Here is a 21,488-nt window from a genome sequence, read left to right as displayed (position 1 = left end):
TCTATGGTGTTGTTAAAAAACACCCTTGAAAAAAGTTTACCGTGCGTGACTAAAAAATGACGTCACGGGGGAAGGAAGGTGTTATTTAAAGATCACTCAACCATTTTAATTATAGTTATAAATGACATCAGACTTACAGTTAAGGACCAACACAGATAATTAGAAAGGAAAAACCTGTTGTCCGGCACAGACCATTGGGCTATTCTTTCTCATTTCTTTATAGCACAGCAATGGCTCTTTTATATGTACCACTCGGCACTGGACAGTATAATACATACCACACAGCCTTTTTGATACAACACTGTGGAGGCACTGGCTGGAAAAAAATAGCCTCAATGGGCCCTCTGACAAGATTGATCCTAGACGATTGTGTGCATTAAAATTGACAGCCTGTACCACTGGGGCTATGTCACCCCCCCCCCTAGAGTTTTTTGGAATGAGAAATAGCCCAATGGGCCACCGCCAGGGATCAAGCTCCTATACTGACTTGCGCGATCAATCACGCACTATTCCACAGTGATACAATCCAGCCCCCATATGACACCACTGTTATGTAACCTACTTTTTACCTGGTATTGATTTTACAGATTCTTACATCAATTTAGTGAAGCAAATATCATAAGATTTCTCTATATATTTACCCTATGTAAATGAAATACGGTACAACTTCAGCGGAAAAGCTCAAGTGTGTCAAATAAATAGTGGCACTTTAAACAATGGAACCCGGTACTATGCATGATAAAATCAACACAGATAAGAGGTACAACAAAAACCTTTGCAAGTGCAATTTGTTATAGTGTGTCCTTTCACTGGAGAGACACAGTTTTGTAAGAGGATTAAATGTAAACACATAGACAAGGAGCTGTTCCAGAAATTATTATTGGGGTTGAGGTGGGGAATTGAAGCATGGAGCTGTCCCAAAAATGATTGGAGGTGAGCACATGAAATAGAGAGAGATTTGGAGAGAGAGAGAGAGAGAGAGAGAGGAGAGAAGAGAGAGAGAGAGAGAGAGAGAGAGAGAGATGGCGAGGAGACACAGAAGAGAGAAAGAGAGATGGCGAGAGAGGACTGAGAGACACACCAGAGAGAGAAAGAGATAGCAAGAGAACAGAAAGAAGGAAGAGAGAGAGGAGAGAGAGAGAGAGAGAGACAGACAGACAGACAGACAGAGAGAGAGCAAGAGAGGCCAAGAGTGAGAGTGAACATGAGAGAGAGAAAGAGGGATACAGAGAGAGAGAGACAGACAGAGACAGAGATAGAAAGAAACAGAGAGAGAGAGAGAGAGAGTCAAAGATGGTCAAAGATGACCATAATACCAATTTCATTTTAGCTTGCTACACTTGCAGACAGCACAGAATCCCCTATTTCAGGATCTACCCTATGAGTGTAAATCCAGAACTTGTAAGTCTATGAGCACCTTTCAGTGATAGAGATAAGCAAAAATTTTCATTAGTCCACCAGACAAATACATCTAGAAATTGACTTGTCAGAAACTATTTTCACTTGTCTAAATAAATAGTTTGTTTTATTTAAGTACACGGATGATGTTTTTCATTGCTCAAAATTAAACTGCATTGAACATTTTCACTTGTCCACTGGACAACCACCAAGGTATATTTTGTTTGTACAAGCAGAGTTTCACTTGTCAGGACAAACGGACAAGTGCTTATTTTGAACACTGCCTCTAAACCCAACAACTGAACCACTTAACTGTGTCACTAAGGCTGCCCAAGTACATCAGTTGCTTATCAAACGAGGTTAAGTAATGACCAAATGTACATGTAGGTTTGCTGCAATCCCAAAAGATGAATGAGAAAAACACAGTATTCTTATCTACACAGTTAAGTCCCAGTGTATGTTTGTGTAAGATCTCACTCCACCCTTTTAAACAGCTGACACAAACAGCCTGCCAAACAGTAAATGCAACATTGTTAGTGTTATCAGAATACTTAACAAAATTTTCAGATGTTGCTCCCTAATTATACGAGTTAACCATTTAACTGCTCACGTGATTTTGTAATAAAAATAGGGAGGAGGGGGTGGGGGTGGGGGTGGGGGTGGGGGTGGGGGTGGGGTGGGAAATAAGTAGATAATTCAGGCGGTTCATTAAAATAGGTTATTTTGTTTTATATTAGATTTGAAAGAATAGTATTAAGGCCTTTAAAGAAAGACTGGACAGTATGTACCACAGACTTTGTGACATCAGTTGTGGGACACTGGTTGGAACGAGAAATAACATAGGGATCGATCCTAGACTGGCAGTGCATCAGGTGAGTGCTGACTGGGAAGGGAAAAGCCCCAGGGTGATCAATCCCATGATGCCTCACTGTCAGCTGAACACTCTACCACTCAGCTACGTCACACTCATAATTCCCAGTCCGAACCAGCATCTTCTGACTGGTATATCAAAAGCCATGGTATGTACTGTTCTGTCTCTGAGAAAGTACATATAAAATATTTGCTTGCTACTAATGTAAAAACACAGCACACTTCCTCACTTAGACAATGTCTCAGAATTACCAAATGTTTGACATCCAACAGCCGATAACTAATACATTTATTTGCTCTAGTGGTGTTGTTAAACAAAACTCACTCTAACTTTTTATAGAGTAATAAAATGTCATTGTTTCATCTATCAGTATCTATAAATTTGCCCAGCGGTAAAGTGTTTGCCTAATGCGCGGTTGGTCTGGGATCAATCCCCATTGGTAGGCCCATCGGACTATTTCTCATTCCAACCAGTACACCACGACTGGTATATGTATATCAAAGGCCATGGTATGTGTTATCCTGTCTGTGGGATGGTACACATAAAAGATCCTTTGCTACTAATGGAAAAATTAAACAGGTGTTCTCTCTAAATTACCAAATGTTTGACATCCAATAACCGATGATTAATAAATCGATGCTCTAGTGGTGTAATTAAACTAAACAAACTTTAACTTTGTTTCCTCTACCAGCATCTATAAACTTACCCTCAACAGTTTCCGACCATACATCTTCACAAAGAGGAAACTTGGATGACATCCTTAACTGGGAGATAAATTCACATCAGATACCATCAACTAACACCATTTCTCTCTCACTACATTTCTCTTTTTTTTTCCTTCTTCACTTATAACAGTGAAAACATAAGGACACGACCTTTGACCGTAAACCTTTCAGTTCAGTTGGATTTGTACTGGTATCAAAAAAACATTTTCATCAAGTTGTTTAATGGCTTGAAACACCTATTGAATGTTTTTTTTCAAGTCTTTCACAAAAGGAGTAACGAAGGGTGAGCAAGACTGGGTGTGTTATATATGATATGTATGTTGGGTTGTATATGGTATATATGTCACATGTTGCTGTTTACAGGTCTGATTTCACACCCTCTGATTACAGGCTAAAACCCAACCAGCGGATTCTAAGTAGATTATCCCATTCCGCCTAGTGTTCAAAATCTTTGATATGGAATAATTGTTTTACTCAGTTTAACTTTCTGTCAGCCCTCAAGGCATATTTTACTATATTTCTAGTAGAACAATCACCTTAGACCAAAAAAACCCCAACAAGAAACACAAAACACAACAAAAAAACCCACCAAGAAATGTTTACCTACATGTAGCTGTTTGTGTTCTTAAAGGGACATACCCTAGTTTTTAAACACAAGGCATATGTTTTACTATTAGAGCCGTTTTTGATAACTGAAATCATACTTTACTTGGATTTTATTGTTTAGATTATGCATTTCCGTACATTTGAAGAGTGTTTTGTAATTCTGGTGTTTTTAATGTCACAAAATGCATTTCTCATATTTTTAAAAATGTACGTGGATCTGAGAAGTAACAGTTATGGAGTCGACTTTTAGTCTTTTTTTTAGAGGGTATTTCATTATTTCAAAGTCACAGACTCATGTTTCACTCAATTGTAACTTTATCCAAATGTGTTACAGGTTTATAGGTTAGCTAAACTTAGTGTTAATTTTCACAGGGTTGAAACTGGGGTACGTCCCTTTAACATTTTGGGAATCAACTGTAATTTCATCATCAATCATCAGTTACAATCAGGGGTGGACATAAATAATTTTTTCCCCAGTTTGGGACCTCTTCAACCTTTGAGACCGAAATTATTATTTTTTAAATGTGTCTGCCGGTCCCACTCCTGTAATTTTTCACAGTCCAAAGCATCTGTCTATTTCTATTATTGGAACAAACTATAAGTGTTTATTTGTCTACATCAATCAACTGGTGTGCAGTTTGATTCTCAAAACACTTGAATTGTGGTATTATTTTAATAGATTCTGAGAAAGTTGTATGATTACCCTCAGTTGTTGACTTTCTCTGTCGGTAACCGGTGTAATATCTCAAAATATACACACACCCCTGCCAAACTATACCTGGGGTATAAACTGGACTAGCCCAGAATATACCCTGGGGTATAAAACAGGCTAGCCCAGAATATACCTCTCTTTTATGAAAGCAATAGTTGCTTTTCTTTTAAAGCATTTATTATTTATTTATTTATTTATTTATTTGTATACAGGTTAGTAATAAAAAATGAAGGTTAGGGTTAGTGGTATAAAACAGGCTAGCCGACTTTAACCCCAGGTATAGTTTGGCAGGGGGTATATTTTGGGCTGTTACACTGGTATTAGAAACAGTGAATACATCATTTGTGCCATTTTTTTTATTGGGACCTCCTTTATAACTTACAATAGGTTTGCACCAGTTGAGCAACTTTTGATAACTGGTTATATGAACTAAAGAAGGATTTGCATTATCAGGACCATGAACCTTTTGTCAGGTTTCTAGGGATTGATTTTGATTTTCACCAATTTTAGCTATAATACTTTATTTAAAGTATCTGTTTTCTAGATGTACACATTAAAAGGAAGGAAGTGTTTTATTTAACGATGCACTCAACACATTTTATTTATGGTTATATGGCATCAGACGTATGGTTATGGACCACACACATATTGAGGGAGGAAACCCACTGTCACCACTTCATGGGCTACTCTTTTAGATTAGCAGCAAAGGATCTTTTATATGCACCAGACAAGATAGCACATACCACGGCCTTTGATGTACCAGTCATGGTGCAATGGCTAGAGCGAGAAATAGCCCAATGGACCCACTGACGGGGATCAATTCCAAACCGATTGCTTTACCACTGGGCTACGTATCGTCCCTACATATGAAAACAAACCCAAACCCATCACATCAATTCCATTATCTAAGTCGGGCCACAGCTGGTATATCAAAGGCCGTGGTATGTGCTATCCTGTTTGCGGGATTGAGCATATAAAAGAGCTCTTGCTACTTATGGAAAACTACCAAATGTTTGACATCCAATAGCCAATGATTAAAAAAATCAATGTGCTCTAGTGGTGTCTTAAACAAAACAAACTAACTTTAACTTTACACCTCCCCACTAAGTTACTGGACTGTCAAAGATAACTCTAGGCTACTTGTCTAGGATGTGAAAAGAGATGAATTAATTAACAAATTAACAAACGAATTAATGTTTTCATGACAACCTAAAACTAAGTTTAAATTTGATATACCACTCCTGATGTGGGCAGGACGTAGCCCAGTGGTAAAGCATTTGCTTGATGCACTGTCGGTCTAGGATCGATCCCCATCAGTGGACCCACTGGGCCATTTCTCGCTCAAGCCAGTGCACCATGACTGGTATACCAAAGGCTGTGGTATGTATTGCATCGTTAAATAAAACATTTCTTTCTTTCTTTCACTCGTGATGTTTAAATTAGTAACAGTCCTTGCCAGAGACAGGAGTGGAATAGACTGGAGTGGAACAGACTGAGTGGAATAGACTGGAGTGGAACAGACTGGAGTGGAATAGACATGCCGTAACCGGGTGCAGATAGGAAGGAAGGGAGGAAATGGTTTATTACACATTTTATTTATGGTTATATATGGCGTCAGACATATGGTTAAGGACCACTCAGATATTGAGGGAGGAAACCCGCTATCACCACTTCATGGGCTACTCTTTTCAATTAGCAGCAAGCGATCTTTTATATGCACCATCCCATAAACAGGATAGCACATACCATACCAAAAACAATAAAAACACAAGACTTTTTTTATTGCATTCTCTTGAAAACTCGGAGCGGGATGTAACTCAGTGGTACAGCGCTCGCCTGATACGTGATCGATCTAGGATCAATCCCCGTCGGTGGACCCATTGGGCTATTTCTCGTTCCAGCCAGTGCTCCACAACTAGTGTAACAAAGGCTGTGGTATGTGCTATCCTGTCTGTGGGATGGTGCATATAAAAGATCCCTTGCTGCTAATCGAAAAAGAGTAGCCCATGAAGTGGCGACAGTGGATTTCCTCTCATATCTGTGTGGTCCTTAACCATATAACTGTAAATAAAATGTGTTGAGTGCTTCGTTAAATAAAATATTTCCTTCCTTCTTTCTCTTGGAAACTCAGTCTATGTAGTACATTTTGCTTTCTCATGCAGATACTTGGATCTGATAGTCATTTCAGAAATGTTTCCATAGGAGGGGGTGAGGTATGAGGATAACAACAATTACAAATTGTTAAAATTATAACTCAGTCAATATAGTACATTTGTTAAATCAGTTGTATCATTCCAGATATTATATCATAATGGAACTGGGTGATGGATGAGAATGACATAAAACTCTTTTTCAGAATTAAATGGCATAAACTCTTTTTTGAAAATTATAACTCAGTCATTATAGTACATTTGTTTACTTGTGATGGGAAAGGATGAAAGTGAAGGAAGGAAGGAAATGTTTTATTTAACGACGCACTCAACACATTTTATTTTTACAGTTATATGGCATCAGACATATGGTTAAGGACTACATAGATACTGAGAGAGGAAACCCGCTGTTGCCATTTCATGGGCTACTCTTTTTGATTAGCAGCAAGGGATCTTTTATATGCATCATCCCACAGACAGGATAACACATACCACGGCCTTTGTTACACCAGTAGTGGAGCACTGGCTGGAACGAGAAATAGCCCAATGGGTCCACCAACGGGGATCGATCCTAGACTAAACGCGCATTTAGCGAACGATTTACCACTGGGCTACGTCCCATCACAGGATGAAAGTGAAGTAAAAAAACAAAACATAACAACAACAATTTTGTAAATTATTTTAAAGCAACCAATCATTGTAAAGATTTAATCAAATTGGACCAATCAAATATGTGCTTACAAACAAAAAATCATTTTCTAAAAGAAATTATTTGAATATTTTTGTTTTGGATGTGGTGGGTTATAGGTATACATAGGTCAAAATACTGTTTTCCCAACTGGTTTTTGACGAGTCAACTTCGCCATGGGCCGAGATATTTTTTTGCCTGTCGTCCTGGCATTTGGTCCGGTATGTTTTAATTTGGGCTGGAAGAATTTGTATCTTACCGGATGGAATATCAGCCATTTTTGACCCCTGGGTATGTGGTGACTACACCATTTTATATCAGTATTTGTGGTATGTGCTGCTGAATATCCACTTTTGTCATGTAAATATGTAGGCCAAAGGCTGTGGTATGTGCTATCCTGTCTGCGGGATGGTGAATATAAAAAGATCCCTTGCTGCTAATAAAAAAAAAAGAGAAAGTACCCCATGAAATGGCGACAGTGGGTTTCCTCCCTCGATATCTGTATGATCCTTAACCATATGTTTGACACCATATAACCGTAAAATAAAATGTGTTGAGTGCGTCGTTAAATAAACCATTTCCTTCTTCTCTCTGTCAGAATTACCAAATATTTGACATCTAATAGCAGATGATTAATATACCAAATTGCTCTAGTGGTGTCATTAAACAAAAAACCAAACACCAGGGCCCGTGCTTATAACCCTTAAAGTTTAGACTTTAATCAAGTCCAGACTTTAACGTAATGCTATTTGAATGGCGTTGCCATGACGTTAAAATCTGGACTTGATTAAAGTCTAGACTTTAAGGGTTATAAGCACGGGGCCAGAGGTACTTGGGTTAAAGGATCAAATCCCATCAGTGGACCTATTTTCTAAATAGGTTTTCCCCTGTCCCAACGAATGTCCCATGGCTAGTATGGTTAAAAACCATGGTATGTGCTGTCTTGTCTGCAGAAACATACATATGAAAGATCCCTAATTGAAAATTGTAGCAGATTTCCTTTGAAGACTGTATCACAATGACCAAATGTCTGACATCCAATAGCCGGTTATTAATAAATCAATGTGATTATTAAAGAGACAGTTCTGATTTTGCTTTGTAATTTTTAAGGTGTTATCGACTAACAAAGACTTTTTAATGATTGTAATTACATATCAAATATATTTTTCTGTATAAAATATTAGTGGTTGTATATTAAACGTGTTCGTTCTAGTATTTGTACTAGGTTAAATTTTGTTTTATTTCCTAAAAAATTGTATTTTTTTTCGAACGTATGAAATTATTTGAAGACAAAATCCAGTTTGGCCCTTCTTACAAATATTAAGATGACCAGAAACACATTAAATATACAGACACTGATATTCTAAACAAGAAAATATCTTTAATACATATTTTTAGATGTTAAAAGATTTTATTAGTTAGAAACATCTTACAATGCAAGAAACTCAGGACTGTCCATTTAACAAATCAATGTACACTACGGGTAATGATGTTATTCAACAAAACAAATGTTACTTTACTTTTGACACCGATTCATAGCAGCAGTCATGACTTTTGTCAGAACATCTTTTAGACTCTACCTTGTACTCAGATACAACCTTAAATGCATTAATTATCATTCAGAAAGAAAAAGAAAACAAGTAATTTTGTTAAACTAAACTTTATTTCATCTTGGCCAACAAGGTTCATTGTAACAGCAAAGGTCTCTTTTCTGGGTACCTATATATACTAAATCATATTTTGTTTACCTTGTCTTCGTGTATATACATTTGGTGATGCGCACATTTTCTACCAATCAAAATAATTTTTTTTTAAATTTAACCAATAAAAATTAACCCCAACAATTTTCCACCAATCAAAATAAACCAAACATTATCTTATTAAAATAAGGTCAAACTTTTACAGCTTCCTCTTTTCAGAAACACTTAACCTGACCTCTCACCTGTGTGCAATTATGTGTATCTTAACTGGTCTGAACCGGCCAACATTTTGCCAAATTTATTATAAAATATATATCCAACTTCAGGTTCAGCAATTATTTAGTGATTAGGCAAGGGACAACTTACATCTATTTAACTGATAAAAAAGTGCTGACATCACCCAATGTATAAGACATTTGAACTGTGATAATATATTAAAGCTATCACTTGCTGTGGACTTTATCATTAAAGTTCTTATAAAAAAAAACATTGTGAGTAAATAGATATAGGCAGCTGATATAAATTTACAACATAAAATAAATATGGTAAAATATAAACTACAAATTATATAGGCAGCATGTATTATATATACATGTATATATAAAACTATATTTGATATGGTTTTTCTTTTGAAGACTTTTCTTAAGGCACAGAAAAAAAATGACAATAAACTGTCATGCCCAAAGTCATAAAAGACTGAGTGATCCTTTAAATGCTATTTTCTTGTTATTTACAATTTAAAACAAGTTGGTATATTAATCGTGAGTTCAAGTTTAAAAAATATATATTCATAACCAATTTTGTAAATTATTTTAAAGCAACCAATCATTGTAAAGATTTAATCAAATTGGACCAATCAAATATGTGCTTACAAAGCTTTAAAGCTACAAACAAAAGAGATCTATGCAATCAACATAAAAAATGGAAAAGAAAAACCAAAAGTAATAAAATTCCACCAATAGGGATGCAGATTTCTAGATCTGGAAGTATAGGTCAAAATCTGACCAATCAGAAAAGGGGTTATTCTTGTTTGTTTTATTAAAGCAACTCCAACACACTAAAACACATTATGTAGAGACCTTGTTAAAAAACCTACTACATGTGGCCTGTTTAAACACGTTACCCATGCATAGAGGTTAAATAAGTCAAGTGCCTTCAGTAGAACAGGTGGTTGGTATTCAAAGGTGCACTTTATTGTAGGTTCTACTTTCACGGCTAACAGAGAATGCTACTTTAATTGAGCATTTACCACATTGTTGAATACAACAAAGTAATCTCCATTATTAGAAATAGTGTAAATGATTTGTAACATAACAAATATTACAAAAATAAATAAAATCATGAGCAATATAAACAGCCCAGTGGCTGCATCAGGAAAAAATTAAAATAAATTAATAAATTAAAAATGTGATAATTTATTACCTCTGAAATACAGGTAATTAATAAAAGATAATTAAAAAAAAGCAAAAAATATAACAGTCTTTGTAACATCATAAGCAACAAGAGGAAATTGTCAGGGTAATTCCTCTGTTGTCATGGTTACAACAGACACATTGAAATAACAGTTATAACATTAAAAGTAAAAATAAAAAAAACCGATTATAAAATTGATATCACATTATTCATGACTTATTAATTTTAATAAAATATATATAAAACAAAATGTTAAAAAATTCTGCCACTGTTTAAACTGACAATAATATTATGCTAGTATTACTGTGTTTGTAAAATACTCAACATTCTGGTAAATCTATTAACCGAAAACATTGAATTCAGAGTTGCCAATATTTTATTATTATGGTGTACTCAGTTTTTCTTCAGTAGAAATAGAAACTTCAATGATGAACATTTTAATTTCTAAGCAGCATGATCATATTAATTAACAACTAATAAACCCCCTCAGAAAACCCCATCTCTATGGCGTCCATAAATGCTAAAGAACTCAGTCTCTAAAGACCTTTTGACTACTCAGTCTTTATAAACGTTTGCTACATATCACTGCTCTAGGCCAACAAAAGTTGACACATTTGCGCTAACATTTTATCACTAAATTTTGTTCCAAGAAGTTCCAACAGAACAAATATACAGCACTTGAAACAAAATTTAAACATACTCTATACAGACACCATCCCTACTGGAACACACAGGGGGCATAACAACGTTTTGATGGTTTGTTTTAAAATCTTTACAACAGGTATAAATCGTACTACATTACAATAGGTACGAATTGGACGACAGGTACAAATTATACTAAAACATCACCCAACAGGTAAATCGTCTACAATATTGCAAGACAGGCTTACATTGTACTACAGTGTGTACAATATTGTACAACAGAATTAAGTTCTGCTATAAAACAAAATCACAGGTAAAACATCTAATATATTGTATGACAGGTACCACATCTATAATAGGCACCACAGCGTCATATGACAGGGTACAACTATGATAGGCACCAGATCATATGACACAACAACTATGCTGGGCACCATAATGTCATTTGATAGGTACAGCTATTATCGACAAATGTTTGATAAAGTCTCTAGCTCTCACAGAAGCTTTGGTTTGTGCCCAATGTATTACAATAAAACAGCCCAGACTACAAATTCACTAGCCGAGACCAAAGGCTAGTGGATTTGTCAAATACTGTACTGCAACTATGACACGCACCACAAATTGTATATGACAGGTACAGTTAAGATAGGCACAGCAACATCATATGACAGGTAGAACTTACGATGGTACAACTATGACGGGCACCACGTCATGTGACTGGCACAATGTTGACAAGTAGTACAACGTTGTTTGTTGGTTACAACAACTACTACCACATTGTGATTTGAACAGAATCATCATGACAGGCACTACGTCATATGACTGGCACAACTATGTAGGGCAGCACAACGTCATTTGTTGGCTACAACTACCACTGTTGCAACGTCATGACTTAATTAGACTCATCATGATGGGCACCATATCATATGGCTGGTACAACTATGACGGGCAAATACAACGTCATTTGTTGGTTACAACTACCACTACTACAACGTTGTGACTTGGACAGACTCATCATGATGGGCACCATATCATATGGCTGGTACAACTACGACGTGCAAACACAACGTCATTTGTTGGTTACAACTACCACTACTACAACGTCGTGACTTGGACAGACTCATCATCCATATCCTCGTCAATGATGGTGCTCAGCGTATGAGACTGAGTCATGTTTGTCTTATACACGTCCGAAATCTCGGGCAGCGATCTCGAAGACTTGATGATGATATCTGAAGAATTCAGCATGTTGCGCAACGTCCGAAAGTCGCAGGGAGATCGGTGTTCAGAGGTCAGTGTCACACTTTCTTCACTCAAGCCATTCTCAGAACAGCCTATGTGCTCCGAGCTTGCTGTCCGTGAAGAAAAAACAAACTTGATGTCGCCAGAAGCCGATTCGGAAATGTCGGAAATTGGTTTCTCAGAATCGTCTGTTTCATCAATGTCGCCATTATGAGAATTAAGATCCCGTAGGAAATTATCACTGATCAGCGATTGGTCGTCGGTGTTACTTTCGCTTTCAATTCTGTCGATGCTGCTTTCATGGGAACAAGTTCTCGTTATGTCTTCGAAACTGTTCTTGCTTGAACTCTGCTTCAACTGAGAGTCTTTCAGTTTTAGTAACGAGTCGGTTTTAGTTCCCGGTAAAATGGTGTTGATTGATGATCGTTTACGTGTCGGCTGCAGAGAATTCCTGTAACACATATCTCTCTGAAATGTCGAATTTCTGTCGTTCAGAGCACTGGCAGACACCGACGTCTTCACAACCGGATCTGAATGGTTGAGAATGTTAGCCACCGTTCCTTCCACGTGAATATTCACGCTGTGTCGTCTTTTTAACGATGGTGATTTCCGTTCTGTCGATGGACTCGGCAGTTTTTGAAAGTTAAAGTTATTCGTCTGAACGATTTCTGAACAATGTCCGAATTTGCTTCGGCCATATATGTTCTCGGCACGCACTCGAAACTGGTACGATGAGTTTGGTTCGAGGTTTTTTACAAGGTAATTGTTGCCCTGGCAGCTTTTCGTCAGAGTCAGCCATTCCCGATTCTTGACAATTTGCATTTTAATGGTGTATGCGAGAATGCTTCCACCGTTGATAGATTTTGGTGGATGCCATGACAGCATCAAAGAATTGTGAGTTATGTCTGTTACCACGGGAACTCCTGATGGCGGGCTTGGCTTTCCTGCAATGAAGAAGTAAAAATATTTTAAGCATTGGAAGTTTATTATTACTTGTATATTTAGTCATTTATCTCATTTTGTTTTGTGAATTATGGTTCAAGCACACTGTCCTGGGCACACACCTCAGCTATCTGAGCTGTCTGTCAAGGCTATTCACCTCATTTTATACTCAACAAAATTAATTAAGAGCCAACAGAGGGTTTTTTAGTCAATTTTTACTAGCATTATGTTATGTTAGCAGGGACGGGGTGTAGCCCAGTGGTAAAACGCACACCTGATGCACGGTCAGTCTAGGATCGATCCCCGTCGGTGGGCCCATTGGGCTATTTCTCGTTCCGTCCAGTGCAGCATGACTGGTATATCAAAGGCCATGGTATGTGCTATTCTGTCTGTGGGATGGTGCATATAAAAGATCCCTTGCTGCTAATGGAAATATGCAGCGGGTTTCCTTTTTATGACTCAAAAATGACCATATGTTTGACATCCAATAGCCAATGATTAATAAATCAAAGTGCTCTAGTGGTGTCATTAAACAAAAAACCTTTTTTATTTTATTTTATGTTAGCAAGTTTTGATCACAGATAATTGTTAAACGTTGTTTGAGTAAATTTTGACCAGCTTTTCTGCATGCTTTGTAAAACCAATAACAAAAAGTGTGTTTTGTAAAAAAAGAAAAAAAGAAATGCCTTTAAAATATTTACTGGTCATTAATTAATTTTGTTGAGTATAATTTAATTTGATTTCCGAGCTTATATCCTATTGTTAAGTTTCAAGCCGTTGTCTAACACACACACTCCAGCTATCTGGGCTGTCTGTCCAAGATACAGGATAATGGTTTGGGAGGGGGGGGGGGGGGTAAAGCACGATCGGTGTAGGATCTATTCCCATTGGTTGGCCCATTGAACCATTTCTCATTGCAACAAATTGGCATATAAAAGGCCATGATATGTGCTTTGTTTAATGACACCACTAGAGAACATTGCTTATTAATCATCCGCTATTGGATATCAAACATTTGGTTATTTTGACAACATTTAGAGAGAAAACCTGTTACGTTTTCCCTTAGTAACAAGGTATCTTTTATATGCACCATCCCACAGACAGGATAGCACAACCCACAGACAAGATAACATATACCATGGCCTTTGATATACCAGTCATGGTGCATATAGCTGGAATGAGAAATAGCCCAATGGGCCCACTGACGGGGATTGATCCCAGACCTGACCGCGCATTAAGCGATCACTTTACCTGGCCCTCACCCTATCAGTGATCAAAGCTTCCTCAGGTGACTGCTCTACCGACTAATCTAAATCCCACTCCAACTGAAGGAAGGAAATGTTTTATTTAACAATGCACTCAACACATTTTATTTACAGTTATATGGCGTCAGACATATGGTTACGGACCACACAGATATTGAGAGAGGATACCCGCTGTCGCCACTTCACGGGCTACTCTTTTCGATTAGCAGCAAGGGATCTTTTATATGCACCATTCCACAGACAGGATAGTACATACCACGGCCTTTGTTACACCAGTTGTGGAGCACTGGCTAGAATGAGAAATAGCCAAATGGGTCCACCGATGGGGATCGATCCTAGACTGACCACACACCACTGCTTTATGTCCTGCCCCAACTGCAATTGATGGTTTAAAAATATTAGCACTAAGGCTGGATTTGACAGTTTCTTTGAATAACATTAACACCAGCACTGACACAAGCTATAAATAAGGCTTAAAGAAATATCACCCGTCACGGGTCACTGTGTGAAATGGGGAAATAAGCGAATCGGGGAAATAAATGAATCGTTAAACGGGAGACGAGGGATAAACCCTGCGATTCATGATATCCGTTATCATTGGCACGCTGACTTGTTTGTTGATGACTTACACGGCATTTCATATTTCACATAGATTTAAAAAATACTCCGTGACCATGTGCGACAGGCCGCGCTGACTACCTGCCAATACTCAGGTTGCCGATATTTGTTGTAGTGTTATTGAAATCAATAATGAAACCTGACCTAAAGGATGGAATATACCACTTGTACCATGTTAAAAGATGTTAAATATATCTTATTAAATATTAAAATATAAATATTACATCTGCATCCATTAAGTTTAGTTTTAAAAAAATAATTAAAAGTTCTTTTTTTAAACTTAATACTTTATTCATGCAATAAAATTTTAAATAAATTCTCTTCATCCATTAAGTTTACCATGGTAAAGGATGTTAAATATATCTTATTAAATATTAAAATATAAATATTACATCTGCATCCATTAAGTTTAGTTTAAAAAAAAAAAATTAAAAGTTCTTTTTTAAAACTTAATACATTATTCATGCAATAATTTTTTTTAAATTCTCTGCAGCCATTAAGTTCAGTTTTTAATATAAAAAAATTAAAAGTTTGTTTTAAAACTTAATACATTAAGCATGCAGTGAAATAAAATAAAATTTCCCCCAAATTATATATGGTTTAAGTTATTTAGTATAGATTCTATATTAATGTAGCATACTTAGGAAACATTTTATTTAGCACTGCATCATGATTTACTGTGCATTACGTTTCACAGATCACTACAAAATTTGAAAAGATTAATTAATACGTAACTGCTCATTAATTTTCAGATTGATTTGAGTAGCAACTGTTGCTGATCAAAATGTTAAAACCAAAATGGTACTACACTGTGTATGTTTAGAACAATAATTAAAAATATATTGAACAGAAACTTGTTTCAGCCAATGCACCACAACTACATATAGTATATCAAAGGCCATGGTATGTGCTGTCCTGTCTGCGGGAAGGTGCATACACAAGAGATCCCTTGCCACTAATGGAAAAATGTAGCAGGTTTCCTTTCAGACTATACATGTCAGAATTATTAAATGTTTGACATCCAATAGCCGATGATTAATAAATCAATGTGCTCTAGTGGCATCATTAAACAAACAAACAAACAAACAAACAAACTTTGACCCCTTTATACATATGTAGGGCCTATATGGGTTATTTTGTAGTTTAAAGGGTGAGGGTGCCTTTGATTTTTTTAAATTTCAGAGGTTTTTTTTTTTAACCAGACTGAACATGGCTAAAATCCAGAATTCTGAAAATATCCAGAGGATTTTTATCTCTGTAAAATGTTACATTCTTGCTTGACAACACAAAGTATCACACAGGTTTCATTTTAAACTGATTATAAATCCATAAACTTTAACCTACAAGGATGTCATTTTTACTTGACAACATAAACTACTACACATAGCTAATATTCACCTGGTATAAAATATCTCAAATATTACATACATATATCTAAAATATTAACCTGGTATAAAATATCTCATATATTACATACATATATCTAAGTTATTCACCTGGTATAAAATATCTCATATATTACATACATATATCTAAGTTATTCACCTGGTGTAAAATATGTCAAATATTACATATATATATACCTAAGTTATTCACCTGGTGTAAAATAACTCAAATATTACATATATATATATATATCTAAGTTATTCACCTGGTGTAAAATAATTCAAATATTATACATACCTCTTGCAGAACTCCATTGCTTGGCTGGCATTCCAGATATCCCTGGGTTTTTTATTCCGTTCTTATCCAGCGAAGAGTTCCGTACTCCAAGGTCGTTAGCGTGAGAGTGATTTGCCCCCATGTTTGTCCAGTGTTGACTGTGGTGTGTCCACGTATGTGTGGGTGTCAACAGTGTCTGTAGAATTGTTTAGTTGGTAAGTCACACAGAGGTCTTGTTTATTCCATGTAATAGGTGTCACTGTCCTTGGTATATACTGATTTTGGTTGTTTTTTTGTATCACAGACGTTGTCCAGATTACAGAATCTATAATATCTGTGCAATGTTTATCACTGTTTTTCTTTTTTTGTGATTCACAACAAAACTGCAGAAGTTTAATATCACTTTTCCGCTGGTTTTGGTGATTCAAAACAGAAATTACAAAAGTTTAATACAACTTTTTATAAAAAAATTTTTTTTAAATAATTCAAATTCAAAAAGGCTTTGAATTTTAATTTTTAAAAAAAGGCTTATAAACTCAATGAAAAACTTCTCACTTTTTTCCGTTGACACTTAAGTCCAAGTAATTATTCTTCACCTATAAACATTTCACTCAAAATTATTATCCTCCAATCATGTGAAAATAACTTATGAAAATGTAATGATCACAATTATATGTATGTCCTTTTCTCCGAAATATCACACTCCTCGGAAAATCAATGTGTCGTCTATGTAATAACAAGTGTTATATCTATCCCACACTGGTCATCCTTAATGCGGCTAGGAAATACCACAGCGGTGATGCTGGTGTGAGATACGGGATTGTATGCACCGTCCTTAAACCGACTTATCACACACGTCACATACAAGACACAGCAGTGTATCGTCACACACTGTGACTAATACAATCGCTTCTGACTGTCCACTCAACAGTTTGTGCTTGTTCCACGCATGTACAAACACAGATACACATACACACACTTGTGTGTATAGATATATATATATATTACTGGCTGTAGTTGTAGTACAGACACACTCAGATATATGAGTCAGTGCTATACACAGGAAGGTGAGTGTTGGGATCGTCCGACAGATATTTCCTGGTTAGGACGACAGTTTAGAAGTGTAATCAAATCTGATACTGTTACATTAAACCCAAGATTACTGACTCAATCTGTGCAGATTTGTTCAACACTCCCATTTATAATTAATATAATTGTTTTTCTCACTGATTTGAGAACTTTGTGGAGTAAAGATATTGTTACTCTTAAAATATATATATATAAAACCTGTTATTGTAAAAAAAAAAGCCTGAAATCTTTTACTCTATGTTTAAAAAAATTGTAAAATATTTTCTGTAATATAAATCAAACAATCTGACTCAGTCTTTAAGGTCTTTAAAGCACTCCTTAAAAATTATTTTCTGCTTGATTTAACAAATCGCTGGAGTGAAAATGTATTGGGTCATAATCTCTTATTCTGACCTAAAACTGACACAGATATCTAGCTCCAGTCTTTATAGACCATTTTCACTCTTCATTTTAAAAATCCTTGAAATGTGCATGCATCTTTGTTCACCAGACTCTCATATAAAGTATTTTCTTCACACATCTGTGGTTCAATATCTGTAATGTAAATCTGTTCGGTTTGTATACCAACTCTCTTCATGGATCACAGAATAATTCACGGATGACAGAACAGAAATATCACAGTTCTATAGTGCGGGGACAATCTCAATGAAAGGCTGGTGTGTATATAACATGATATCAATATCCAGGTGTCTATTCAAGGTGAAAGTGTTTTTATGACACACATCCGAGTATCAGTAAGAATAAAGTAACACGGTTTTGGACTCCAGTCTGCCCTTCAGACTTTATACAGTCGACCGGAAACGGCAATATAACTGGCAAAATGGGCCGTTTTCACCCTAAGTGGAATGGGTCATTTTTCACTGCATGCAGAATGGGTCATTTTTCACTGCAAGCAAAATGTGTTGTTTTTACTGTTGTTGAGTTGTTTTCTGATCTTCAAAATGGGTAGTTTTTCACTGCCAGCTGAATGTGTTGGTTTCACTGTTGTTGAGTTATTTTCCTATTTTCAGAATGGGTCATTTTTCACTGCAAGCTGAATGTGTTTTTCTCAGTAAGCAAAAAGAGCCTTTTTTTCACTCCAACCTGTTGTTTCAATCACAAGCAATATGAGTCATTATCTCCATAAGCAAAATGGGTCACTTCCATTGCCAGCAAAATGGGTCATTTTCACTGCATTCAATTCCTGTCATTTTCATTACAAGCATGCTATGTCACTTTCCACAGGTGATGAAGTACTTGATAACAGCAAGTAACACAGGTATTTTGCTACTGTCACTTTCAAGTCTTTTTGTTCTTCAATATACCTTAAAACACTTCAACAATTTTGTTTAATACACTACACTCTGACTCATAAGCTTTTTTGGTCTTGTTTAACAGTAAAAAAGCACACTGATCTGTAACAGGTGTTTTCCTCGTTAACGAAATACAGCTCTGAAAAAAGACACACTCAAAACCAGCGTGAAAAAGAACCCCAACCTGCTCCTTGTTCCGCAAACATAAATGTTTCAATTTTTAACTTTTCAACGTGGGTTTCCAACACAAGATAAATATTGTTTCTTCAAGTTGACACTTTCTTCTTCTATTTCCTTTTTTTTTGTTGTTGTTGTTCACGAAGGTTTCATTTTGTGCTACAAGGTATGAGGTAGTGACAGAATGAATCGGGTCTCGGTAGACATGCACTACAGGACGATGACGTGAGGTTACAGCCAAATGGCGGAGTGTTTGTTTTTCATAATAGATAAATAGTTAATTTCCGAAAGCCAACGCAGCTGTGGCCAGCTGGCTACACACAAACGTAGTCCTTATTTAGTCACTAGAATAGTATGATGTTTGTTTGTGTCTTTTGTTTGTGTCTTGTTTGTGCATATGTTTTGCATCCAGTTCTGTATGTGGAATGTTTATATAAATGCAATAATGTTTTTATCTTCTTCTTTCTTTTTTACACTCCAGTTGTTACTTCCATTTGCTCGGGATGTCTTGTATGTCTTGCTGTTACGCTCTCTTGTCCGTTAACCCCTTCATGCACGCCTGTTAACCCCTTCACCACCTAGGTCAAAATAAATGAGGGTTTCTTTACACACATGCAATGAATGGAACAGGAAATGACATGAATGTGACTTAATTTATAGATGAATATTTTAAAAATTTATTCAAAGCTTTAAAATGAAGTGTAATGATTTAATTTTCTGTTAAAGATTCAGAAAGGTCAGTACAAATTAATTTTACAATGTGAAATGAATGAAAGAATGACAAAACTGATATACTGTTCAATGATAATTTAACTAGAATGAACTAGAATGAACTAGAATGACAAGTGATTGATAAAGTGCAAATTTGCTTAACTGACTGTAAATAATCATATTTTCTTGGATTAAAAACAATATTTTGACTACACACCACTTCTATCTGTTGTCCAACCAGCATAAATATTAAGTAAACACACATTATTAGAAAGGTAAAGACACTTCTATTAGAAAAGTAAACATATTTCTTTTAGAAAAGCGAACAAATTGTTATTTGAAAAGCAAAAAACAAGCAAATTATAATTAAAGTAAGCAAACTGTTATGAGAAAAGTACAAATTATTAGAATAGAAAACAAAGTGTTATTAGAAAAGTAAGAAAGATGGAATTTCGAAAAGTGGAATATAGAAATTTGAAAAGTGGAATATAGAAATTTGAAAAGTGGAATATAGAAATTTGAAAAGTGGAATATAGATATAGATAATAGTCCTCACAAATGCCCATCATCTAGTCCTCACAAATAGCCATGCCCTATTTTCACAAATGCCCATCCCCAGTCATCATACAGTTATCCTCCAGTCATAACAAAAAGCCCAACTCTGATCTTCACATAGATATCTCCAGTCCTCACAAATACACATTCCTTAATCTTCACTAATGCCCATCCATAGACAGTCCTCATCAATGCCTATCCACAGTCCTCACCAATGCCCATCCATAGACAGTCCTCATCAATGCCTATCCACAGTCCTCACCAATGCCCATCCATAGACAGTCCTCATCAATGCCTATCCACAGTCCTCACCAATGCCCATCCATAGACAGTCCTCATCAATGCCTATCCACAGTCCTCACCAATGCCCATCCATAGACAGTCCTCCTCATCCTCACCAATGCCTATCCACAGTCCTCACCAATGCCCATCCATAGACAGTCCTCATCAATGCCTATCCACAGTCCTCACCAATGCCCATCCATAGACAGTCCTCATCAATGCCTATCCACAGTCCTCACTAATAATGCCCATCCATGGATAGTCCTCACCAATGCCCATCCATGGATAGCTCTCACTAAGATATTATCTAGTCCTCACCAATGCCCAGTTCTCACACACACAAACATACACAACTGTTCCATAGTCCTCACAAAGGCCTTTCCCCACTTGTCAGAAAAAATAGTATCCAGTCCTCACAATAGCCATCATCATTTCTGTCCTCACAAAAAGCCATTAGCCTTTATTTTGTTTGGTTAATTTAAACAAAGTAAATTTCACTAAACCTTTTTAAACAAATTTGCTAAATTAATGTGTATACTGTATACATAGACAATTTACAACTAAAATATTCCAGTTAGTGTTGGGAATTTGTTGACATTTGAAATAAAAAGTTGAGTGTTTTTTTGTCCTGGATTCTCGCTAACAGTAATTCTTTTTTTTTATCACGATAAATCTTGCTCTACAAATAACAACTAACTGAAATAAGATAAACAAAATCTGAAAATTAACCCCCACCATGCATTAATCA

General features: G+C 36.1%; 2 protein-coding genes across 11 annotated transcripts in view; both read right to left on the bottom strand.

Annotated features, from left to right (window-relative positions):
• The window catches only part of LOC121387359 (myosin light chain kinase, smooth muscle-like), a 165,584-nt gene that overhangs the window by 101,087 nt on the left and 43,009 nt on the right, over nt 1-21,488 (bottom strand). The window contains exon 1 of one of the 10 annotated variants that reach the window (XM_041518425.1): nt 2,976-3,102. The exons of the other annotated variants lie outside the window; for them this stretch is intronic. Coding sequence (XP_041374359.1) covers nt 2,976-3,027 — 52 coding nt within the window. The 5' untranslated portion in view covers nt 3,028-3,102. Of the gene's footprint in view, nt 1-2,975; nt 3,103-21,488 lie in introns of those variants that run through there. 10 annotated transcript variants of the gene reach the window in all.
• Nucleotides 8,795-19,732, bottom strand: LOC121387364 (roundabout homolog 2-like). The gene is made up of 2 exons (XM_041518432.1): nt 16,656-19,732; nt 8,795-13,091 (listed from the first exon to the last, which is right to left on the bottom strand). The coding sequence occupies exons 1-2, from the start codon at nt 16,774-16,776 to the stop codon at nt 12,001-12,003; spliced, it is 1,212 nt and encodes a 403-aa protein (XP_041374366.1). The 5' UTR covers nt 16,777-19,732; the 3' UTR covers nt 8,795-12,000.

The sequence above is a fragment of the Gigantopelta aegis genome, chromosome 13, assembly GCF_016097555.1.
Source record: "Gigantopelta aegis isolate Gae_Host chromosome 13, Gae_host_genome, whole genome shotgun sequence".
Classification (NCBI taxonomy): domain Eukaryota; kingdom Metazoa; phylum Mollusca; class Gastropoda; order Neomphalida; family Peltospiridae; genus Gigantopelta; species Gigantopelta aegis.
This window is presented reverse-complemented; position numbering and strand designations above follow the sequence as displayed.

Bases quoted from the DNA above. Each gene is read 5' to 3' on its own strand.
- LOC121387364 (XM_041518432.1), bottom strand. From the start codon at position 16,776: ATGGGGGCAAATCACTCTCACGCTAACGACCTTGGAGTACGGAACTCT. The intron at 13,092-16,655 runs GTATGTATAATA...TCTTCATTGCAG, and splicing joins GCAATGGAGTTCTGCAAGAG to GAAAGCCAAGCCCGCCATCA.